Genomic DNA, 25,040 nt, shown 5'->3' with positions numbered 1-25,040 from the left:
AACAGAATTGACCAAAAAAAGCTAAGATACAGCACCCAGGCCCTAAATTCAAGCCCCCAAACCAGCACCAAAAAAAAAAGTAAAAAGGGAGAGAGGCGTGACTCATGTAGTAAAGCACCTGCCTAGCAAGCAAGAGCTAAGTTCAAACTCTAGTACCACTGAAAAAAAATGAAAACTAGAAATAAAACCTCAAAATATGATAATTTAATTTTTAACAAATACACGAAAACCATTCAATGGGGAAAGGACAGTCTATTCAAAAGCTGGTAAATGGGAAAACTGGACAAGTACCATGTAAGAGTGACAATCGACTCTTAATGTAGTTTCAGATGCAAAAATTAACTTCAGATGGATAAAAAAAAATGAAGAGCTAAAATCTATTAAACCCTTAAAAGAAGAAAAATATAAGGGAGCTGGAGGCATGGCTCCAGTGGTACAGTGTTTGCTTAGCATGCATGAAGCCCTGGGTTCTATCCCCATCATCACCAAAGGGAAGGAAAAAAAACCCTCCATGTTGGATTCAGCAAAGATTTCTTGAATATGAAAAGAAGCAAAGGTAGCAACAACAATAACAAAAACCAGAACACCTGACCTTCACAAAAATTAAAAACTTTTTTGTTAGTTGTAGGGCTTGAACTATGGGCTGGGGCGTTCTCCCTGAGCTCTTCAGCTTAAGGTGAGCGGTCTATCCCTTGAGCCACAGTGCCACTTCCGGTTTTCTGGTGGCTTTTTGCAGATAAAGAGTCTCAAGGACTTTCCTGCCTGGGCTGGCTTTGAACCTCGATCCCCAGATCTCAGCCTTCTGAGTAGCTAGGATGACAGGTGCCAGGCAAAAATGTAAAACTTTGTACATTAAAGGATACAAGTAAGTGAGGGGAAATATAACCAGTAGAATGAGAGAAAATACTTACAAATCATTTATCTAGTGAGGGATTAATTAATATCCAGAATATATTAGGAAAAAAAAAAAAAAAACTCCTGCCGGGCGCTGGTGGCTCACGCCTGTAATCCTAGCTACTCAGGAGGCTGAGATCTGAGGATCACGGTTCAAAGCCAGCCTGGGCAGGAGAGACCGTGAGACTCCTTTCTCCAATAAACCACCAGAAAACCGGAAGTGGTGCTGTAGCTCAAGTGGTAGAGCGCTCGCCTTGAGCTGAAGAGCTGAGGGACAGCGCCCAGGCCCCACGACCGACAAAAAAAAAAAAAAAAAAAAAAAAAACTCCTACAGTTGAGCACTGGTGGCTCACATTTGTAATCCTAGCTACTCAGGAGGCTGAGATCTGAGGATCTCGGTTCCAAACCAGCCCAAGCAGGAAAGTCCATGAGACTCTTATCTCCAATATAACCACTCAGAAAACCGGAAGTGGCGCTGTGGCTCAAGCAGTAGAGTGCTTGCCTTAAGCTGAAGAGTGCAGGGACAGTGCCCAAGCCCAGAGGTTCAATGCCCACAACTGACCAAAAAAACCAACAACTCCTACAAACCAACCGTAGAAAGCAGTTTAGCTGGGCACAGTGGTGCATGCCTGTAATCTCAGCTATTCATGAACCAAAGCAAGAGGATCATGAATGTGACAGGCCAAGGTTAGCAAGACATCTCAAAAATAAATAAAGGCAGGCTGAGGCTGCAGCTCAAGAGGCTGGGCGATTGCCCGGCAAACATGAAGTGCCTGGCTCAATGCAATTCAAAAATGGAAAAAGAACTTGAACAGTATTTAAACTGTATTAGGCATTATAGGCAATTAATTGAAGCCACATGCCAGTGGTTCACATCTGTAATCCTAGCTACACAGAAGGCTAATACCTAGAGGATTGTGATTAGTAGCCAGGCTGGACAGAAAAGTCCTCAAAAGATGCCATCTTCATTCAAGTAGCCAGTAAAAAGCTAAGCTGGAGGTGTGGCCCAAGTGGTAGAGCACCAACTGTGAGCAAGGGCAAGGCACTGAAATCAAGCTCCAGAACTGGCCAGAATTCCTGGTGGCTCTTCGCTGTGATCCTAACTACTCAGGAGGCTGAGATCTGAGGGTTGAGGTTTGAAGCCAGACTGAGTAGAAATGTCTGTGAGACTCTTCATCTGCAGACTTGAAGTAAAACCCCGCTCCACCAATCACAAGCGGGGTGACCCTGGGAAGCCCAGGTTTTCTATGAGGAAGCCTCCCATCCCTTCAAGCCAAGTGCTAACACATACCATATGTGCAATACCATGAGAGACAGAAAAACCAAGACTCACAAGGCAGCAAAAGGCAACACAGCATGAGCATGAACCTTGTCTTTCCAGGGTCCCTGGGACATGAGCATGCTTAGTGCTAGGTACTAAGTCTACCACCAAAGGTTAATGACCCTGTGTACAAAGCCCAGCAGGTTTCTAACTAGACAGTTAACTTGCTCATACAGGACTTTAGGAAATCCACAATTGTTAAGCCTGATTCCAGCCACTTCAGGACAAGTCACCTAAACTGGGGTTGGTGAAAAGAGTTGTAGCTCAAGTGGTAGAGTACCAGCCTTGAGCAAAAAAAGCCCAGGGACAGTACCCAGGCCCTGGGCTCAAGTCCTATTACCAGCACCAAAGTAACAATAATAACAATAATAATGTAATAAAGTGGGAGGTTGTGTGGAGTGGGGTGTTTAGGGTCCTAGCTAGTTATTGTAAAGTACACAGGAGCTTCTAGACAAGTGTTTTGTTGTTTTTTTTTTGCCACAATAAGAGAGCTGGGTGCCAGTGGCTAGGACACCTGTAATCCTAGCCACTCAGGAGGTTGAGATCTGAGGACCACAATTGGAGGCCAGCCCAGGAGGAAAAGTCCATGAGACTCTCATCTCCAATTAACCACCAAAAAAAAAAAAAACAACCTGGAAACAGAAACATGGCTCAAGTGGTAGAACATGGAGCACAAAAACTCAAGACCCTGGATTCAAGCTCCAGAACAGGTGCAACAACTAAAAGGGTATTCAAACATCCTATCACTTCATAGTAAGTGAAAGAAAATTCTTCCAAGTCTGATCAAAACAAGGATAGAGCCAGGTGCCTATGATTTCTACACTAGAGGCAACTGTGATGGAATGAAAAGCTCAAAGCCAGCCTGGGCAACTTGATGAGACCCTGCCTCAATATCAAATTCAAAAGGGCCTAAAAGTGTAGTTCAATGATGACTGCTTGCCTGCCATGTCCAAGGCCCTGAGTTTAACCCCTTTTCAATACTATTTAAAAACAACAACAACAACACTAGAAGCGGAGCTGTGGCTCAAGAGGTAGAGCACGAGCCTTGAGCACAAAATCTCAAGGGACAGCGCCCAGGCCTCAGAACAAGCAATGAAAAAAGACTAAATATGGAGATATGTTTGAATCATGTGTTCACAGGGAAGGCTAAACTATATTATCACACATTTTGGGTTTTTTTTTGTTTTTTGGGGGGGTTTTTTTGGGTCCGGTCGTGGGGCCTGAACTCTGGGCCTGGGCGCTGTCCCTCAGCTCTTCAGCTCAAGGCTAGAGCTCTACCACTTGAGCCACAGTGCCACTTCCGGCTTTTTTTTTTCTGCTTATGTGGTGCTGAGGAATCGAACCCAGGGCCTCATGCATACAAGGCAAGTGCTCTACCACTGAGCCACCTTCCCAGTCCCTTACCACACATTTTTAAAAATACTAGCTTTCACTGAGCTCCTGTGGTTCACAACTGCAATCCTAGCTACTCAGGAAGGCTGAGGTCTAAAAACTGGGGCTTGAAGCCAGACTCTTATCGCCAATTAACCACCAGAAGGGAAAAAAAAAAAACAAAAAAAACAACGTTAAGTGGAGCTATTGTAGAGCACCAGCCTTAAGAAAAAAGGCTAAGGGACAGCACCCAGGCCGTGGGTCCAACCCTCAGTACCCAGACAGATGACAGACAGACAAGGAAGACAAGGAAGGAAGACAAGGAAGGAAGACAAGGAAGGAAGGAAGGAAGGAAGGACTACAGACTTCAATTAACTCTCAGAAACACCTAAAATGCATTCAGCACTAACTAAACACTTGACTCTAGGTGGTGGTGATGGTTGTTCTTGTTTTTAAAAAAAGGAGGGGGGTAGGGAGGGTAGGTCTGGGATATGGCTTAGTGGTAGAGTGCTTGCCTATCATGCATAAAGCCCTGGGTTCAATTCCTCAATACCACGTAAACTGAAAAAGCCAAAAGTGGTGGCACTGTGGCTCAAGTGGTAGAGTGCCAGCCTTGAGCAAAAGCAGCTCAGGGACAGTGCCCAGGAGTTGGGAGTTCAAGCCCCAGGACTGGCAAAAACTAAACAAAACTTTGATCTTTATTAGCACAACACACTCAGATGGCTGCACACTAATAAAGACACCGCATCACCAGAACTCCATAAAACCTTGTCAAGAGACAAAAAGAAAACCCACGCAAATGATCTCATTAAAGAAATCTGTGTCCACTCCAGAACTAATTGCAAAACTCGCCACAAGAAAAAAGTCTACGTGCCCTCAGCTCTGATTGTCATCATAGAAGGCAGGTAATGACCAGAATATCAGAAAAAACTAAAATTAGAAAGACCCTCTGGGTCTGGAAAGATGGCTCAGTGGGAGAGTGCTTGCCTCGCATGCATGAGGCCCTGAGTTCGATCCCTCAGCACCACATAACCAGAAAAAGCTACAAGTAGTGCTGTGTGGCTCAAATGGTAGAGCGCTAGCCTTGAGTTGAAGAGCTCAGGGACAGGGCCCAGGCCCAGAGTTCAAGCCCCAATACTGACCAAAAAATTAAAAAGAAAGACCTCCTGCCTCTGCTCTGGCCACCACCATCCTTCATCATTTCCCTCTGCATCATTTCTGGAACGCAGTCTGACCCAAGACTCCCTGTTTCCTGTATACAATAGCGAAGTTTAAAATAAATTGTTTTTCTTTAAAAGAAAAAAAAAAAAACCATCTAGAGCAGTGGTACTCACTAGACATTATGTGGAAAATGAAGTATACAACTTGTGGGTCGGGGATGGGAGGGAAAAACTGGGAGAGCAGGAGAGAAGGGGAGACATTTTCCAAAAAGAAATGTACTGGGCTGGGAATGTGGCTTAAGTGATAGAGTGCTTGGCCTAGCATGCATGAAGCCTTGAGTTCGATTCCTCAGTAGCACATACACAGAAAAAGCTGGAAGTGGTGATGTGGCTCCAGTGATTGAGTGCTAGCCTTGAGCAGAAGCAGCTCAGGGACAGTGCCCAGGGCCTGAATTCAAGCCCCAAGACTGGAAAATAAATTAATTAAAATTTTAAAAAAATTAAAAAATGTATTCCTTACCTGACTTATGTAACTGTAACCCCGCTGTACATCTTTTCTTTTTGGCTGGTCGTGGGACCTGAACTTAGGGCCTGGGCGCTGTCTCTCAGTTCTTCAGTTCAAGGCAAGCGCTCTACCACTTGAGCCACAGCGCCACTTCTGGCTTTTTTTCTGCTTCTGTGGTGCTGAGGAATCGAACTGAGGGCCTTAATGCATGCAAGGCAAGCGCTCTACCACTGAGCCACCTTGCCTGCCCTGGACATCCCTTTTACAATAACAGTAAATTTAAAAAAAAACAACAACAACAAACCCAAATCTTAAGAAATAAATAAAGAAAACTAAAACCCACCCAGGAGTACACAGGAGCAGAGCCTGGAGCGACAAGACCAAGAACAACTACAAGAAGCCGAGCACACCGGTTTACCTCTCTTCCTGATCAGAGAGCGGGGTCCTCCCTCCTGCACCCCCCCACACACACCCCAGGAACCACACACACACACCAGGAACGCCAGGAACCACACAAACACACACACACACAGAACCACCGCAAGTTCTAGAACCCAAGTTACCTTGGGAGTGGGAGGGGGGGGTGCGAGGGGGGGCAGGAAGGAGAAATTGGGGGCGACTGAGCCCGGTCCTAGCCGTGACCCCCGGCGGGGGAGGGGGGTGCGGGCCGGGGAGGGGGGTGCGGGCCGGGGAGGGGGGCCGGGGAGGGGGTGCGGGCCGGGGAGGGGGGCCGGGGAGGGGGTGCGGGCCGGGGAGGGGGGTTGTGCGGGCCGGGGAGGCGCGGCCGGGGAGGGGGTTGCGGGCGGGGAGGGGGTTGCGGGCCGGGGAGGGGGTTGGGTTGCGGGCCGGGGAGGGAGGGGTGCGGGCCGGGGAGGGAGGGGTGCGGGCCGGGGAGGGGGGGGTGCGGGCCGGGGAGGGGGGGTGCGGGCCGGGGAGGGGGGTTGTGCCGGCCGGGGAGGGGGGTGCGGGCCGGGGAGGGGGGGGTGCGGGCCGGGGAGGGAGGGGTGCGGGCCGGGGAGGGAGGGGTGCGGGCCGGGGAGGGGGTGCGGGCCGGGGAGGGGGGTTGTGCGGGCCGGGGAGGGGGTGCGGGCCGGGGAGGGGGTGCGGGCCGGGGAGGGGGGGTGCGGGCCGGGGAGGGGGTGCGGGCCGGGGAGGGGGGGTGCGGGCCGGGGAGGGGGGCCGGGGAGGGGGTGCGGGCCGGGGAGGGGGTGCGGGCCGGGGAGGGGGGTGCGGGCCGGGGGGGGGGGTGCGGGCCGGGGAGGGGGGGTGCGGGCCGGGGAGGGGGGGGGTGCGGGCCGGGGAGGGGGGCCGGGGAGGGGGTGCGGGCCGGGGAGGGGGGCCGGGGAGGGGGTGCGGGCCGGGGAGGTGGGCCGGGGGGGGGGGTGCGGGCCGGGGAGGGGGGGGTGCGGGCCGGGGAGGGGGGGGGTGCGGGCCGGGGAGGGGGTGCGGGCCGGGGAGGGGGTGCGGGCCGGGGAGGGGGGGTGCGGGCCGGGGAGGGGGGGGGTGCGGGCCGGGGAGGGGGGCCGGGGAGGGGGTGCGGGCCGGGGAGGGGGGCCGGGGAGGGGGTGCGGGCCGGGGAGGGGGTGCGGGCCGGGGAGGGGGGGGTGCGGGCCGGGGAGGGGGTGCGGGCCGGGGAGGGGGGGTTGTGCGGGCCGGGGAGGGGGTGCGGGCCGGGGAGGGGGGTTGTGCGGGCCGGGGAGGGAGGGGTGCGGGCCGGGGAGGGGGTGAGGGCCGGGGAGGGGGGGTTGTGCGGGCCGGGGAGGGGGTGCGGGCCGGGGAGGGGGGTTGTGCGGGCCGGGGAGGGAGGGGTGCGGGCCGGGGAGGGGGGGTGCGGGCCGGGGAGGGGGGCCGGGGAGGGGGTGCGGGCCGGGGAGGGGGTGCGGGCCGGGGAGGGCGGTGCGGGCCGGGGAGGGGGTGCGGGCCGGGGAGGGGGGCCGGGGAGGGGGTGCGGGCCGGGGAGGGGGGCCGGGGGGGGGGGTGCGGGCCGGGGAGGGGGGGGTGCGGGCCGGGGAGGGGGGGTTGTGCGGGCCGGGGAGGGGGTGCGGGCCGGGGAGGGGGGTTGTGCGGGCCGGGGAGGGGGGGGTGCGGGCCGGGGAGGGGGGGGTGCGGGCCGGGGAGGGGGGGGTGCGGGCCGGGGAGGGAGGGGTGCGGGCCGGGGAGGGGGTGAGGGCCGGGGAGGGGGGGTGCGGGCCGGGGAGGGGGTGCGGGCCGGGGAGGGGGGGGTGCGGGCCGGGGAGGGAGGGGTGCGGGCCGGGGAGGGGGTGAGGGCCGGGGAGGGGGGGTGCGGGCCGGGGAGGGGGTGCGGGCCGGGGAGGGGGTGCGGGCCGGGGAGGGGGGCCGGGGAGGGGGGTTGTGCGGGCCGGGGAGGGGGTGCGGGCCGGGGAGGGGGCGGTGCGGGCCGGGGAGGGGGGGGTGCGGGCCGGGGAGGGGGGTTGTGCGGGCCGGGGAGGGGGTGCGGGCCGGCGCCCCCACGCGCCGGGCTGCTGGACAGCGCCCCCGGGGGAAGAGGCGCGGGAGGCGCGGCGGGAGGCGCGGGCCCTGGGCGGCCGCGGCCGTACCTGTGGCGGAGGCAGCGCGGTCGGCGGCGGCGGCGGCGATGCTGAGGGCGGCTGAGGGCGGCGGGGAGCGGCGGGGAGCGGCGGCGGGGAGCGGCGGCGGGAGCGAGCGTGCGCGCTCTCGGGAGACCGCGGCCCCGTCCCGGACGCCAGCCGCGCTCACCCTTTTCACGGCCGCCCGGGCGCCGGCGTCCTTCCCCGCCCCTTCACCTCTCACCTTCTACCTTTCCCCTCTCGCCGCCGCCTCCGCCGCCCTTCACACGTGCGGCTCCGCCCCCGCCTCTTCCCCCCCCCCCCGCCCTCCCCCCTACACACAAGGCGTGCGCGTGCGCGCGCGCCTGCGCAGCCGGGCTTGCGCGTCCCGCAGCTCTCGCCCCGCCCCCTGGCCGTCCCCGGCCACCTGCCACTCATCCGGGAGGAAGTCCTGTGTGGCTGAGCTGCTTGGCGGAGGGGAAGCGACGGCGCCCGAGGGGCGGGGAGCTTGGGAGGAAGCAAACGGGGGTCCTCGCCCCCCAACCCCGCTCCCGGCCCTCCACGGCCGGCCGCTGCGGAGCTTTTGACAGCACGTTCCCCGCCGAAAGTCACCGAGAGCGCGCACAAGATGGCTCACGGTCCCTGCTGGGGAGCAGCCAAGAACTAGGAGGGAGGCTGGAGACCCTCGGATCCGCGTCCCGGGAGAGAAAACAACCACAACACAGTCATCGAGAGCCGCTGGAGGGGCTGGGCCGGTGGCTCAGGGGTAGAGCGCTTGCCTTGCATGCATGAGGCTCTGGGTTCGAGTCCCCAGCACCACAGAAGCAGCCAAAAGCCCGAGGTGGCGCTGTGGCCCAGGTGGTAGAGCACTCGCCTTGAGCTGAAGAGCTGAGGGACAGCGCCCAGGCCCCGAGTTCCAGCCCCAAAAGCAGCTGAGTTACGCTGGACAAGCAGATGGTTGGGTGCATTGTGTATCTGGAATGAAGGGTGGGTGGGTTTGGTTTTGGGGTGAGCTCTTCAGCTCTACCACTTGAGCAAATGTCCGCTGACGGCTTTTGTGCTGGCTAATTGGGGGTAAGCAGCTAACAAGACTTATCTGCCCAGGTCATCCTCACCACTGAGCCTCAGGTCTCAGCCCCTTGGGTAGCTAGGATTGCAGGCGTGGGTTGCAGCATGGGCCACCAAGTCCGGCTGCTCCTGTTGGGGGTTTTTATGTTGTTGTTTTTTAACTCAGGGCATGGGCACCGCCCCTGAACTTTTGTGCTCAGGGCTTAGCACTCTGCCACTTGGAACCACAGCTCCACTTCCTGTTTTCTCTTTTTTTCTTTTCCACGTCCCGTTTTCTGATCTTTAATTGGAGATAAGTCTCAAGGACTTTCCTGCCCGGTCAAGCTTTGAAGCCTGATCCTCAGACCACAACCTCCTAAGATTATAGGTTGAGCCATTGATGCCTCCTTGAGCTTCCCCCCACCCCCACCCCCAAGGATTGCACTCTGCCACTTGAGCCACAGCTTCATTTCTGGCTTTTGGGTAGTTAAATGAAGATAAAAGTCCCATGGTGTCAGATCTCAGCCTAGGCTTATGGTCAGGAGCCACATCAGGATAAATTACACACTAGATAGAGCTTGATTAAAAGGAGAAGGTGATGAGCTCTTTATAAAGACAAATGGAAGTTTTTGATAAATGTAAAACAAGTTAAACAAGCAGGAAAAAAATAGCAATATTTTTAATTAACTCATTATGTATGCCAGTACTGGGGACTTAAACTCAGGGCATGAGCGCTGTCCCTTAATTTATTTGCTCAAGCCTTCTACCACTCGAGCCACACCTCCACTTCCAGCTTTTTGGAGCTCAAAGTCTCACAGACTTTCCTGGCCAAGCTGGCTTTGAACTGCCATCCTCAGATCTCAGCCTCCCGAGTAGCTAGGATTTACAGGTAGGAGCCTCCAGGGCCAGATTCCTCTCTCTGTTTTCAGGACAGGGCCCCACGTAAAGGTATACATGCCATCATAGAACCATCCAACCCTTTCTGTTCAACCAGTCCAACATGAAAGACTATTTCCTGGCAGGCTGCTACCTTTTACACAGCTAAAAAATGGTCCAAGTTAGCTTTAGCTGCCCCCTAAATCGAGTCACAAGACGGCAGGAGACATCCCTTTGGCAAAAAAGGACACGTTCTTGTCCTGTATCTTATACTGGTATATGAGGCTCCGATCCCGCCGGCCTGTGGACTTCCTCCAAAGGATCTTCAGCTGCAAATAGAAAGAAGAATGAAAGAGGGGGCAGTCACCCCAAGTGCCACTGTGAACCCCACTCTGTCCTCTGTGATCTTCAACTGGGATCACATAACACACTGTACAGTAATGGGACCAACTTCTGTTTCATTCTTTTGTGTGTGTGTGGGTGTGTGTGTGTGTGTGTGCACCCGCGCCCTTGTAGTGGGACTGAGGCATGAACTCAGAGCCTCCTGCCCTTTTTGTTTTTCTGATCATTCCTGGGGCTTGAATGCTGGGCCTGGGTGCTGTCCCTGAGCCTCTTTGTGCTCAAAACTAGTGCTCTACCACGTGAGCCACAGCACCGCTTCCAGCATTTTCTGACTAATTTGTTGGAGATAAGAGACTCACAGATTTTTCTGCCTAGGCTACCTGCAAAGTGGGATCCTCAGATCAAAGCCTCCTGAGTAGCTCAGATTACAGATATGAGCCACCTGCACCCGCTAGCCTCCGGCTCTCATCAGCTTTCTTGCTCACAATAGTCACTGCACCATTTGAGCCATGCCTCCACTTCTGAATTTTGCTGGTTAATTGGAGATCAGAGTCTCTCATATTTGTCTGTCTTGGTTGGCTTTAAACCTTGATTCTCAGATCATAACCTCCTAAGAAGCTAGAAGTACACGTAGGAGCCACCAGAGACCAGCTTGAAACCAATTTCTAAAATAAACATGACTAGCTAATGAAAAATAGTCATCCCTGCATTAAATAAGCTATATTTGCTCACTCATTACAGAAAAGTAAAAGAAGAAAAATGTCACCCAAGCCAGACACCAGTGGTTCACACCTGTCATCCTAGCTACTCAGGAGGCTGAGATCTGAGGATTGTGGTTCAAAGCCAGCCTGGGCAGGACAGACAGTTCATGAGACTCTTATCTCCAGTTAACCACCAAAACACTGGAAGTGGCACTGTGGCTCAAGTGGTAGAGCACTCACCTTGAATTGAAGAGCTCAGGGACAGCACCCAGCCCACATTTCAAGCCCCATGACCAAAAAACAAAAAAAAAAGAAAAGAAAAGAAAAAGAAAAATGTCACCCATGGGAAAAAAAAATTATAATAGTATTTTTAGGTATTTCCCATTGTCTCTTTTTCTTTTTTTAAATACAGTTCCCATGGAAACTTTTTTTTTCTTTTTTGTTTTTGGTGGGCTTGGGGCTTGAACTCAGAGCCTGGGTACTATCCCTGAGCCATAGCTCCACTTCTGGTTTTCTGGTAACTCATTGGAGATAAGAGTTTCATGGACTTTTCCTGCCAGAGCTGGCTTTGAACTACAATCCTCAGATCACAGCCACCACACCAAAGTAGGTAGCATTACAAGTTTGAGCCACCAGCACCTGCTTTTTTTCTTTCCTTTTTTTTTTTTTTTAAGGTATCTATGGCTGGGAATGTGGCTTAGTGGTAGAGTGCTTGGCTAGCATGTGTGAAGACCTGGGTTCCAGCCTCAGTACCACATAAACAGAAAAAGCCAGAAGTGGTGCTGTGGTTCAAGTAGTAGAGCACTATAGTGCCTTGAGCACTGAGACAAAATCCCAGACCAGAGTTCAAGCCCCAGGACCAGAAAAAATAATAATAATAAATAAAGATATCTAGGGGCTGGGAAGGTGGCTCAGTGGTAGAGCGCATGCCTTGCATGCCAGAGGCCCTGGGTTCGATTCCTCAGCACCACATAAGCAAAAAGAAAAAAGCCGGAAGTGGCTCTGTGGCTCAAGTGGTAGAGCGCTAGCCTTGAGCTGAAGAGCTGAGGGACAGCGCCCAGGCCCAGAGTTCAGGCCCCATGACCGGACCCAAAAAAACAAATAAATAAAGATATCTAGGGTTTAAATGTTAGTCTGTGATTTTTTTTTTCTGGAAGTCTATACTACAGGGAGACAGACAAGCAGATAGTTCCCAAAGTAGAATTATAAAGACAACACTTGCATAAACGTGATTAAGACCTGCTTACTGGGTACATAAAGGGTATAAGCAGATCCAACACTAAAAATAAACAAAATGTTGAATTAGACCAATTTAAATGAGGTATCTTCTAATACCCTAGTGATGGTTAGTTGTCCTGATCGACATCAGGCATGTTCATCCTGGTCACGAAGATGAATTCAGTGTGGCCTTTGGTTTTTTGGTTTTGTTTTGTCGGTCTCAGTGCTTGAATTTAGGGCCTGGGTGGTGTCCCTTAGCTTTTTCTTTTTTCTTTTTTTCCAGTCCTGGGGCTTGAACTCAAGGCCTGGAAACTGTCTCCAGGTTCTTTTACTCAAGGCTAGCACTCTACCACTTGAGCCACAGCACTACTTCCAGCTTTTTCTGTGGATGTGGTACTAAGCAATTGAACCCAGGGCTTCCTGCATGCCAGGCAAGCACTCTACCACTAAGCCACATTCCCAGCCCATCCCTTAGCTTTTTCACTCAAGACTGGCATTCTACCACTTGAGCCGCAGCTACACTTCGGTGATTAATTGGAGATAAGAGTCTCACAGATTTTCCTGTGTTGGTTTTGAACCATGCTCTTCAGATCTCAGCTTTCTGAGGAGCTAGGATTACAGGTGTGAGCACCAACATCTGGTTTTATACTTATTGACATCAGAGAATGTACATTCTGCACAGAGGTGCGGGAAGGCTGCACATTGCTTCTGCTGCTGCTGCTGACTGAAATGCTTGAGGAACAGGTTTGAGAGGAACCACAGCTGCCCATCCAGAACCTTCTACCCATGCTGTACCACAGACACCCCAATAGCATTCCTGGCCATTCTCATTCCAAATGATTCCAGGCCAATTGTCCATTCTGGGTTAAAAGGATCTAACATCAGAGACTGGGAAGGTGGTTTAGTGGTAGAGTGCTTGCCTAGCAGGCATGAAGCCCTGGATTTGATTCCTCAGGACCACATAAACAGAAAAAGCCAGAAGTGGCGCTGTGGCTCAAGTGGTAAAGTGCTAGCCTTGAGTAAAAGAAGCTCAGGGATAGTGGCCAGGCTCTGAGTTCAAGTCCCAGGACTGGCCAAAAAAAAAAAACAAAAAAAAAATCAGTACACAACCAGCCTTGCACTGGAGGCTCATGCCTGTCATCCTAGCTACTGATCTGAGGATCATTATTAGAAGCCAGCCTGGGCAGGAAACGTCCATGAGACTCATCTCCAATGAACCTTGATAACCAGAAGTGGTGCTGTGTCTCAAAGTGGTAGAGCCGTAGGCTTGAGTGAGCTCAGGGACCATGCCTTGACCCTGGGCACTGTCCCTCAGCTCTTCAGCTCCAGGCTAGCTCTCTACCACTTGAGCCATAGCGCCACTTCCCATTTTCTGGTGGTTTATTGGAGATTAGAGTCTCATGGACTTTCCTGCCCAGGTTGGCTTTGAACCTTGATCTTCAGATCTCAGACTTCTGAGTAGCTAGGATAACAGGCATGCACCACCAGCGTCCAGCCCAACTCGTTATTTTTTAAAGAACAGTGTTGTGTTGTGCAGAGTACTCAAAGATCACTGTAGTACTAAGAGGAATCAGCTCATTTGTTAGCTCCCTTTTTGACTTAAGGCTAGTACTCTATCACTTGAGTCACAGCTCCACTTCCAGCTTTCTGATTAACTGGAGAGAAGAGTCTCCTAAAATTTACTACCGGGGCTGGCTTTAAGCCACACTCCTCAGATCTCAGCCACCTGCAATAGTTAGGATTATGGGCATGAACCACCAGCACCTACCTATTCTTTAATTAATTAATTAATTGTTTTCGCCAGTCTTTGGGCTTGAACTCAGGGTCTGGGCCCTGCCCCTCAGAGGGTAAAGCAGCCCATGTAGGCCCCAACTCTGACTGACGTACCTGCCCGTGTACATCCTTGCAGAAGCCAGTGGCCAGGCCTTCAGCCTGCAGGATCAGGTGGCTCTGATGACTGAGGCCATTCAGCAGGAGCTCATTCTCCTCATCTTCGGCGTCTTCACTGTCATGCACGAGGGCCACCATGTTTCCCTACGTCACACAAGATGAAAACCTGCTTCTGACTGGACCGTGTCCTCTCAGTCACCTTCCCTCCTGCTGCTGCTGCTGCTATTGGTCTCTTGTGGGAAGGACCAGGATCCTAATTACCATCATCAGATGTACATTTTCATTTTTGTGTTTTTTGCCAGTCCTGGGGCTTGAACTCAAGGCCCAGGTACTGTCCCTGAGCTTCTCTTGTTTAAGGCTAGCACTCTGAGCCACAGCACCACTTCTGGCTTTTTTTTGTTGTTGTTGTTATTTTTGTCAGTTGTGGGGATAAAATTCTAGGCCTGGGCACTGTCCCTCAGCTCTTCAGCTCAAGGCTAGTGCTCTACCACTTGAGCCACAGTGCCACTTCTGGTTTTCTGAGTGGTTTATTAGAGATAAGAGTCTCATTGGACTTTCCTGCCTGGGCTGGCTTTGAACCTTGATCCTCAGATGTCAGCCTCCTGAGTAGCTAGGATTACAGGCATGACACCAGCGCTCGGCTGATTTCTGGCTTTTTCTGTGTATGTGGTACTAAGGAACCAAACCTAGGGCTTCATGCATGCTAGGGAAGCCCTCTACTATTAAGCCACATTCCCAGCCCCCAGCTATGTATTTTCACTAGCCAATCCAACCTGAATATCCAGTTCATCTAAGACGAAGCTCACCCTAGCATCTTCAAAATTGGTTCCATTCTTCAGTTCTTTTTTTTTTTAGTTTTATTTTTGCTGGTCCTAGTGTTTGAACTCTGGGCCTGGGTGCTGTCCCTGACCTTCTTTTTGCTCAAGGCAAGAGCTCTACCACTTGAGCCACAGCATTGCTTTCGACTTTCCTGCCCAACTGCCTTTGAACCTCAATTCTCAGATCTCAGCCTTCTGAGTAGTAAGGATGAGAGGCATGAGCCACTAGCACTCAACTCCTCTCTTCTTTTTTTTTTTGGTCAGTTGTGGGGCTTGAACTCTGGGCCTGGGCGCTGTCCCTCAGCTCTTCAGCTCAAGGCGAGCGCTCTACCACTTGAGCTACAGCACCACTTCTGGTTTTCTGGTGGTTTATTGGAGATAGAAGTCTCACAGTCTCTCCTGCCCAGGCTGGCTTTGAACCGCGATCCTCAGATCTCAGCCTCCTGAGTAGCTAGGATTACAGGTGTGAGCCACCAGCGCCCGGCCTCTCTTCAATTCTTGAACGTTATGAAAAATGTCACTGGACCAGTGACTCATGCCTCTCATCCTAGCTAATCAGAAGGCTGAGACTGGAGGATCACAGCTGGAGCCTGCTTGGGTGGGAAAGTCTAAAAGACTCTTACCTCCCAGAGTGCTGGTGGTTCACACACACCGGTCGTGCTAGTGACTCAGGAGGCTGAGATCTAAGAATCATGGTTCAATACCACCCCAGCCAGAAAAATCCATGAGACTCTTACCTCCAGTGAACCAGCAGAAAAGTGGCACTGTGGTAGAGCACTAGGCTTGAGGAAAAAAGCTCAGGAAAGGACTAGTAATGGGATTTAGCGGTAGAGTCCTTGCCTAGCGTGCATGAAGACCTAGGTTCAATTCCTCCGTACCACATACACAGAAAAAGCCAATAGTGATGACGACCAACACACACACACACACACACACACACACACACACAGAAGTGTATGAGCTATCCACACAGATATTAAAAAGCAGGGTGCTGGTGGCTCACACCTGTAATCCTAGCTACTCAGGAAGCTGAAATGTGAGGATCTCAGTTCTATGCCAGCTTGGGCAAAAAAGTCCTTGAGACTCTTACTGCCAATAAACTACTTAGATAAAGCCCAAAGTGGTGCTGTGGCTCAAGTGGTAGAGACCTAGCCTTGAGCACAAAGAGGCTCAGGGACAGTGCAAAGGCCCTGAGTTAAAGCCCTGGGACTGGCAAACATTTAAAAAAAAAAAAAAAATCAAGGATGACATGGCCAGGAAAGAGGGAAACATGGATGCTAGGGGAACCCAAAAGGGAAAGCACCCTGTGACCCCGTGGACCCCGTAAGAGGAGTCAGAAGATGGGCATGTATAACCTGCATCTAGGAAAATGGAAGGGAAGAGGTCTACGTCATCAGAAAGTGACAGCTTGGGGCTGGGTGTATATTCATAGCTCAGCAGTGAACTGCTTGCCTAGCATGCCGAGGCCTTGGGTTTTGATCTCAGCACCAAATGGGGAGCCTACTTGGGTTCTTAGAGCCACAAACAAACAAGGAATACAGGGAGCAGGGTTGTTAGTACCTGTAGTTCCGAGCACACAGTTGCTCTGCAGTAGTGGGTAAAGTCCAGCACGGCCACCGCTCCCAAACCCAAGCTTAGCAGCACACTGAGGTCATCTACCAGCAGCACTGGGAACCTCCACGTAGTATCCTCGCTGTCCACAGGTTTTAGGGCCTCCCGGACAAACTCATATAAAGGCTGCAGGCTCCCAGCACTGGTTTCCCTAGAAACACCGGGCCAAAAGTCACCAAAGCTGAAAGGTGGGTGCTACTTGCTCACACCTGTCACCTAGCTACTCAGGAGGCTGAGATCTGAGGATCACACTTCCAAGCCAGCTCAAGCAGGAAAATCTGTAAGATTCTTATTATCATCCATTAACCAGGAAAAAAAAAGCTGCAAGTGGAGCTGTGACTCAAGAGGTATAAAGAGTTGGCCATGAACAAAAAAGCTCAGGGACAGCACCCATGTCTTGAGTTCAAGCCCTAAGACAACCACCAAAACAGAAATAAGGAAATAAGTCCCTAGCGCTCAATCTCTAAACATGTTTATCCAGGCTGGGCCCTGGTGGCTCACGCCTGTAATCCCAGCTACTCAGGAGGCTGAGATCTAAGGTTGGAGGTTCAAAGCCAGCCCAGGCAGGAAAGGCCTTGAGACTCTTATCTCTATTTAACCACTAGAGAACCAGAAGTGGCACTGAGACTTGAGTGATAAAGTACTAGCCTTGAGATGAAGAGCTGAGGGACAGTTCCCAGGCCCAGAGTTCAAGCCCCAGACCCGACAAAAAAAAAAGGAAAAAGAAATATCATAAAAGCCAGGTGGCCGCCAGGGGCCAATGGCTCATGCCTGTAATCGTAGCTACCAAGGAGGCTGAGATCTGAGGATCACGAAGCCAGCTCGAGGAAGGAAAAGTCCGTGAGACTCTTATCTCCGATTAACCTCTAGAAAACAGGAAGTGGTGCTGTGACTCAAGTGGTAGAGCGTTAGCCTGAGCTGAAGAGCTGAAGGACAGCATCCAAGCCCAGAGTTCAAGCCCCATGATCGACCAAAAAAAAATTCACAAGACCCCGTATCTCAATAGAAAAAGCTTAGTATGATAGTGGGTGCCTATCATGTCAGATACTAAGGGAAGCATAAATACAATCACAGATTATTAGACTGCTTGGTGCAAAGATAAACAAAACATGAGAGATCCTATCTTACAAATAATTGGAGCAAAAACAGCTGGAGGTATGAATGCCTAGCAAACTGTCAAAGTTTTTGTGTCTAAACAGTAGATCATAAAAAAATAGTAAAAATTATTTTAAAAAATAAATGAACACCAGCAATTTCAGGAATCCTTGTGGTGAAGGGTAGAGGGTTATAGGCTTCTTTTGTTGTTGGTGGTAGTCATGGAGCTTGAATTCTGGGCCTGGGCACTACCCCTTAACTCTTTTTTTTTTTTTTTTTGGGTCCGGTTGTGGGGCCTGAACTCTGGGCCTGGGTGCTGTCCCTCAGCTCTTCAGTTCAAGGCTAGCGCTCTACCACTTGAGCCACAGCGCCACTTCCGGCTTTTTTCTTTTTGCTTATGTGGTGCTGGGGAATCAAACCCAGGGCCTCATGCATGCAAGGCAAGTGCTCTACCACTGAGCCACCTTCCCAGCCCTACCCCTTAACTCTTTAGCTCAAGGATTAGTGCTCTAGTGCTCTACCACTTGAGCCACAGTGCCACTTCCGGCTTTTTTTGTTTACATGCTGCTGAGGAATCGAATCCAGGGCCTCATAGCATGTGAGGCAAGCACTCTACCACTGAGCCACCTTCCAGCCCCACTGTAGGCTTCTTTTTTTTTTTTTTTTTGGCGGGGGGTCCGGTTGTGGGGCCTGAACTCTGGGCCTGGGCGCTGTCCCTCAGCTCTTCAGCTCAAGGCTAGCACTCTACCACTTGAGCCACAGCACCACTTCCGGCTTTTTTCTTTTTGCTTATGTGGTGCTGAGGAATTGAACCCAGGGCCTTGAGCATGCAAGGCAAGCGCTCTACCACTGAGCCGCCCTCACTGTAGGCTTCTTAAACAGCCAACAGATAGAAATTCTGACATCAGTTGGCCCACCAATTCACATCCTCTTCTATTTATGGATACTCAGCTGTCATTTTCCCACACTGGGTAGAGAAATGGAGCAAAGTGCCCAGGGCAAGCGCCCTGCCTCACATTCCAGAGTTATCTTAACAAGGATGGCTCCCCATAGCTCACATCCTACAATCAGGTATAACCAGCCCCATGGAGAAACAAGAGACCAGATGAAGAAACACAGGGTCAGAGATGCTGAGCGAGGTGTGTGTTCTCTGTCTCTGTCTCTGTCTCTCTCTCTCTTTCCTGTCAGTCATGGGGCTTAAACTCTGGGTCTGGCCACTGTCCCTCAGCTCTTCAGCTCAAGGTGAGTGCTCTACCACTGGAGCCACAGTGCCACTTCCAGCTATTTTCTGCTTATGTGGTGCTGAGCAATCAAACCCAGGGCCTCATGCATGCAAGGCAAGCGCTCTACCACTGAGCCACCTTCCCAGCCCTATTGGAAGTTTGTTGTTGTTTTTTTTTTCTTTCAGGAGCCAAGAGCTTTCTGATAATGCTGCAACATGGAGGTGAAATGTCTGATCTAGGAAGCCAGTTCTGCATTCCCACATAACAAGCAGAAGGGATTCTACCCAGTGACCCTCGTCTAGGCCCACCTGCCAGCTGTGTCAGGCTCACCTGAGAAAGCGGAGGGGGTGTGGCTCCTCCTGAGGGTGGAAGAAGATGTCCACTGAGGACTTGAGGCCCTCCAGGAACACTAGCTGCCCACGTTCCCGGGCCGTGGTCAGGTTGACACCCTAAACGTGACAAAGAAGGAAGTAAGCAGCTGGATCTTGTAGGAAATCCCATCCCAGTGGGTAGACAACGGCTCATAAGAGGTTGTATGTCACAGCCAGGCACCAGTGGCTTACGCCTGGAATCCTAGCTACTCAGGAGGCTGAGGATCTTGGTTCAAAGCCAGGGCAGGAAAGTCTGTGAGACTCTTATCTCCAGTAAACTACCAGGAAACTGGAAGTGGTGCTGTAGCTCAAGTGGTAGAGTGCTTGCCTTGAGCTGAAGAGCTGAGGGACAGCGCCCAGGCCCAGAGTTCAAGTTCCACAACCAACAAAAATAAAAAATAAAAGAGAGCTTACAAGTCACAAAAGTCCATTCACCTCTAACTATGCCTTTTCTTCCCTCTGATCGCCCAACCCATCCACACTTTCTATGCTGTTTTCAGACATGTATTTTCACTCACAATTGTAGCAATTTATTTTATTTATTTAACTTATTTTTTATTTTGCGCTAGGACTGGGACTTGAACTCAGGGCTTCTTGCTTTCCCTCTTTTTGTTGTTGTTGTTGTTATTCTTTTTTATTTTCTTTTGTTGGTCGTGGGGCTTGACCTCAGGGCCTGGATGCTGTCCCTGAGCTCTTCAGTTCAAAGCTAGCACTCTATCACCATTTTCTGGCATTCTGTGTATGTGCGGAACTGAGGAATGAAACCTCAGGGGTTTTAATGCATTCTAGGCAAGCACTCTACCACTAGGGCACATTCCCAGCCCTCGTTCCTTTTCTAAGTCCTTTACCCTACATTGATACAAACATGGCACACAGGATCACTCGGGGAAATTCTAGAATACTTACCAGTTTCTGTCCCACGGTGTTGTAGTGACTGAAGGACTGGAGGAGAGCCACAAAGCAGACTTTACAGTTAGCTAGGAAATAAAACTGATCCTTAGTGCACGTACTTCATTCCTCTGGAAACAGAAGCACTCAAACAGATCAAGACATCCAGAGGCAGCCGGGACCAGGGGCTCAAGTCTACCATCCTAGTTACTCAGGAGGCTAAGATGTGAGGATCACAGTTCAAATCCAGCTCAGGCAAGAAACTCCATGAGACTCCTATTTCCAATGAAGTACTGAAAAAGCTAGAAGTGAAGCTGTGGCTCAAGTGGTAGAGCTCTAGCCTTTAGCAAAAAAGCTCAGGGACCTTGTCCAGAACTTTAGTTCAAGCCCCACAATCAACACACACACACACACACACACACACACACACACACACACACACACACACACACACACACACACACACACACACACACACACACACACACACACACACACACACACACACACACACACACACACACACACACACACACACACACACACACCATCTAGAGCCGGTTCACGCTTGACCTCCTAATTACTAAGGAGGCTGATATCTGAACATCATGGTTCAAAGCCACTCTGGGCAGAAAAGTCCATGAGACTCTTAATCTCCAATGAACCACCAGAAAACCAGAAGTGGGGCAGAGCGCTAGGCTTGAGTAAAAGAGCTCAGGGACAGCGCACAGGCCCTAAGTTTAAGCCCCAAAACCTACCAAAACAAAAATGTTTAGAGGATAAAATACCCATTTTTTTCATATTGATAGTTATATAGGAGATATATTCTGAGAGATACTTCTCTGAGAAGTATTCCCAGATAACTCAATTTTGTTCTCCTATAAATAAATTTAATCTTTCCTTTTTTTTTTTTTCTTTGTCTGTCCTGGGGCTTGAACTCTGGGCTTGAGCACTGTCCCTCAGCTCTTCAGCTCAAGGCTAGCACTCTACCACTGAGCCACCTTCCCAGCTCCTCTTTCTTTCTTTTTTATTGGTGGTCATGATAGTTGTTTGGGGTGGGTTTTGTTTTTTTTTTTTGGGGGGGGGGTCCTAGAGCTTGAACTCAAGATTGTGGGAACTGTCCCTGAACTTATTTTTCTCGAAGGTAGTGCTCTACCACTTGAGCCACAGTGACAGTGGCTTTTTTGGTAGTTAATTGGAGATAAGAATCTCTGAAGCCAGAGGGGTGCTGGTGGCTCACACGTGTCATCCTAGCTACTCAGGAGGCTGAGATCTGAGGATCGAAGTTCAAAGCCAGCCCAGGCAGGTAAGTCCATGACTCTTATCTCTAATAAACCACCAGAAAAATCAGAAGTGGTACTGTGACTCAAGTGGTAGAGCACTTTCCTTGAGCTGTCCCTCAGCTCCCAGGCCCAGAGTTCAAGCCCCATGACTGACCAAAAAACACAAAAGGGGAAGAAGCAGGGCACTGGTGTATCACACCTATAATCCTAGCTACTCAGGAGACTGAGATCTGAGGATCTCAGTTTGAAGTCAGCTCAGGCAGAAAAGTCCCTGAGAGGGGCTGTGAAGGTGGCTCAGTGGTCGAGTGCTTGCCTTGCATGCTTGAGGCCCAGGTTTGATTCCTCAGCACCACATAAGCAGAAAAAGCCGGAAGTGGCGCTGTGGCTCAAGTGGTAGAGCGCTAGCCTTGAGCTGAAGAGCTGAGGGACAGCGCCCAGGCCCCAAGTTCAGGCCCTATAACTGAGAAAAGAAAAAAAAAAGAAAGAAAAAAAGAAGCTCAGAAGCTTTCCTCCCTAGGCTGGCCTCAGCCTCTTGAGTAGCTAAGATTAGAGATGTGAGCCATCAGCACCCAGATGATTACTTTTCTCTTTTTTTGAGTTAGTCTGAGGATGTAGGTGCTGTCTTTTAGCTTTTTCACTCAAAGCTACCACTTGACCACTTGAGCCACAGTTCTACTTCTGGCCTTTAGGTGTAAACTGTAAATAAGAATCTAATGGAGGAGCTAGGAAGGTGGCTTAGTGGTAGAGTGCTTGCCTAGCATGCATGAAACCCTGAGTTCAATTCCTCAGTATCACATACACAGAAAAGGCCAGAAGTGGCACTGTGGCTCAAGTGGTAGAGCGCTAGCCTTGAGCAAAAGAAGCTCAGGGATAGAGCCCAGGCCCTGAGTTCAAGCCCCAGGACTGGTTAAAAAAAAAAAAAAAGTCTAATAGACTTTCCTGCCTCACCTGGCTTGAAATTACAATCCACAGATCTCAGCCTCTTAAGTAGTTAGAATTACAGGCAAGAGCTGCTAACACTCAGCCTCTTTTTCCTTTTGCCTTAGGTTTCTTTCTTCTTTTCTTTTTTTTTTTGGTCAGTCGTGGGGCTTGTCCCTTGTCTCAGTGCTGTCCCTCAGCTCTTCAGCCCAAGGCCAGTGCTCTACCACTTGAGCCACAATGCCACTTCTGGTTTTTCTGGTGTTTTATTGGAGATAAGAGTCTCACGGACTTTCCTACCCAGGCTGGTTTGAACCACAATCCTCATATTTCAGCCTCCTGAGTAGCTAGGATTACAGGCATGAGCCATCGGTGCCCGGCTAGGTTTCTTTTCCTATAACATCAGTGAGTCTCATACCTTTGAGGTAAAAGGAGAGAAAGTGGTGCACAAGAAAACTTCCATCCGTCTTGGAATCACAGAGTAGAGTCAGTTTCCCCTAGAAGTTAAGAGAAATACAGATAATTATTCTCCCTGGAGGGGCTGGGAAGGTGGCTCAGTGGTAGGGCGCTTGCCTTGCATGCCTGAGGCCCTGGGTTCGATTCCTCAGCACCACATAAGCAACAAGAAAAAAGCCGGAAGTAGTGCTGTGGCTCAAGTGGTAGAGCGCTTGCTTTGAGCTGAAGAGCTGAGGGACAGCGCCCAGGCCCAGAGTTCAGGCCCCACGACCGGACCCAAAAAAAAAAAATAAAAAAAAATAAAAAAAAAAATAAAAAGATAATTATTCTCCCTGGAAAGAAGTCAAAATAGTGCAGAAATCTAGTTGACTGTGTAAACTTTTTTTTTTTTTTTGCCTGTCCTGTGGCTTAAACTCTGGGGATGGGTGTTGTCCTTTAAAGTCTTTGTCTCAAGGATAGCACTGTATCACTCAAGCCACAGCGCCACTTCCAGCTTTATTAAAGAGAAGAGTCTCACAGACTTTCCTGCCTGGGCTGGCTTGGAACTGTGATCCTCAGATCTCAGCCTCCTGAGGAGCTGGGATTACAGCGTGAGCCACCTGTGTCCCTGCTATGTAAATTTCTATACCTGGAAAATGTATTTTTTGGAGAAGGTATTTATTAACTGCAAACATATCAAGTCTACTTGGAAATGAAGACAATAAGTCAGAATTTTGGGAAAAGTCAATAACTAAACTTATGATGAGCAAAAAAAGGTTGATCTCCAGTTTCAGAAGGCAAACTAGGGTAGAAAAATTTTTCTTCCCAGCTGGGAACGTGGCATGTATGAGGCCCTGGGTTCAATTCCTCAGCACCCCATAAGGAGAAAAAGCCAGAAGTGGTGCTGTGGCTCAACTGGTAGAGTGCTAGCCTTGAGCTGAAGAGCTGAGGGATAGCTCCTGGGCCCAGAGTTTAAGCCCCACTACCAACACCCCAAAAAAAATTGGCGTTGTGGTTCAAATGAAACAGCGTTAGTCTAGAGCTGAAAGAAGCTCAAGGCAGTGCCCAGGCCCTGAGTTCAAGCCCCAGGACCAGAAAAAAACAAAAAAATTCGACTTGTGAAGCTCTGGCAACTCATGCCTGTAATCCTAGCTACTTAGGAATGTCAAATCTGAGGATCACAGTTCCAAGCCAGCACAATCAGGAAATCCATGGGACTTTCACCTCCAATGAACCACCAAAAAGACAGAAGTGGAGATGTGGCTCCAGTGGTAAAGTGCTGGCCTTGAATACAAAAGCTCAGGGATAGAGGCCTGAGTTCAAGCCCAAGGGCCTGCACCCCAACAATAAAATAATAATAATAATAAACATCAAGAAAGATCCCGCTATCAGGACTTGAAGGCTACTTCCCAGGCTGTCATTTCCTGATGTCCACTTCAATCCTCCATTCTTTCACTCTAATTCTAGCCTAAGATAAACCAGAGCTGGCCAGATAACCAGAGCTATCTGCAGGCTTGGGCAGGGCAATTGCTAGCTAACTACCATCCTCCAGGATCTATGGAATCCTACAATTTGCCTAGCACGTGGGGCCACACCAAGGCACAGACGGCGTCTTGGAGGCCTCGAGGAGACCACCTGTCATTAGGAAGACCACCTAGAAATCCACATTCCCCAGGGCCAGGGCTTGCCTGCTGCGGCCACAGACTCAGACCCAGACCACGCCCCCTCCTCAATGGACTACAACTCCCAGAAGCCCGAGCTTTCCCGGTTCCCGCGCGTAGGTCCCGGATGTAAGGCTTCCACCATTCTCTCAAAGCCCGTCTCCCTTCAGGCCTCCACGACATCTTGCCTGCTCCGCCCGGTCAGGGCTGATGTTGAGAAGGTTATTAAGTTCCGGGAACATTCCAAGCTCTGAAACCGAGCGCCCTGGATGAGCGAAGACGGGAAGGTGACGGGGGCACATTCACGCGCCTGGCGACCTCACGCTCGCTTCTGCAAGGAATGCGCGTGCGCAAACGCCACGGTCGTAGCTCACTGGCCCGCTACGGCGCATGTGCATAAGCGCACTACTGATTGGCTGTGAGGGTTTCTGCCGTCCCTCCCGTTGCCATGGAAACTGCGAGGTTCCGATTAAGGTGCAATGGGCTGGGAATGTGGAGCCCCAGGTTCGATTCCTCACTACCGCATAAACATAAAAGGCCGGAAGTGGGACTCTTGCTCAAGTGGTAGAGTGCTAGCCTGGAGCAAAAGCAGCTCAGGGACAGTGCCCAGACCCTGGGTTCAAGCCCCGAGAAATGATGCCAGGCCCAGGGTGTCGCATGCCTGTGATTCTAACTAGTGAGGCGATCAGAGGATCCCGGTTCAAAACCAGCCTGGGCATTCAAATCCAACGCTACAAATTGATTAAAATAGCTGATCAGAATCAACCCCACCATATCTATAGATCTATCTATAACACACGCACGCACGCACGCACGCACACACACACACACATATTTGTCAGTCGTGGGGCTTGAACTCTAGGCCTGGGCACTGTCCCTCAGCT

General features: G+C 51.0%; 2 protein-coding genes and 1 long non-coding RNA gene across 5 annotated transcripts in view; 1 reads left to right on the top strand and 2 right to left on the bottom strand.

Moving 5' to 3' along the window:
- LOC122095565 (SREBF chaperone) overlaps positions 1-8,075 on the bottom strand; it is a 54,718-nt gene extending 46,643 nt beyond the window's left edge. Inside the window, exon 1 of one of the 2 annotated variants that reach the window (XM_042665867.1) lies at positions 8,024-8,075. The gene's annotated coding sequence lies outside the window, so the exon portion shown is untranslated. Of the gene's footprint in view, positions 1-7,809; positions 7,833-8,023 lie in introns of those variants that run through there. The other variant, XM_042665868.1, reaches the window with a different exon arrangement.
- Positions 8,076-8,546: 471 nt separating this feature from the next.
- On the top strand, positions 8,547-24,773 carry LOC122095567. Its single transcript, XR_006145177.1, has 2 exons — positions 8,547-8,579; positions 24,661-24,773. It is a non-coding gene; the product is annotated as an uncharacterized LOC122095567 (long non-coding RNA).
- Elp6 (elongator acetyltransferase complex subunit 6) lies at positions 9,648-24,479 on the bottom strand. 2 transcript variants are annotated; one of them, XM_042665869.1, is made up of 7 exons: positions 24,345-24,479; positions 22,479-22,557; positions 19,878-19,948; positions 18,931-19,049; positions 16,232-16,433; positions 13,851-13,997; positions 9,648-10,031 (listed from the first exon to the last, which is right to left on the bottom strand). In XM_042665869.1, exons 1-7 carry the CDS (start codon positions 24,456-24,458, stop codon positions 9,912-9,914), a joined length of 852 nt encoding a protein of 283 aa, XP_042521803.1. In that variant the 5' UTR covers positions 24,459-24,479; the 3' UTR covers positions 9,648-9,911. The 2 variants fall into 2 exon arrangements, with proteins under 2 accessions (XP_042521803.1, XP_042521804.1); XM_042665870.1 differs by lacking the exon at positions 13,851-13,997.
- Positions 24,774-25,040: the final 267 nt, after the last annotated feature.

Source organism: Dipodomys spectabilis, unplaced genomic scaffold, assembly GCF_019054845.1.
Source record: "Dipodomys spectabilis isolate Male_0828 unplaced genomic scaffold, ASM1905484v1 ptg000360l, whole genome shotgun sequence".
Lineage (NCBI taxonomy): Eukaryota > Metazoa > Chordata > Mammalia > Rodentia > Heteromyidae > Dipodomys > Dipodomys spectabilis.
This window is presented reverse-complemented; position numbering and strand designations above follow the sequence as displayed.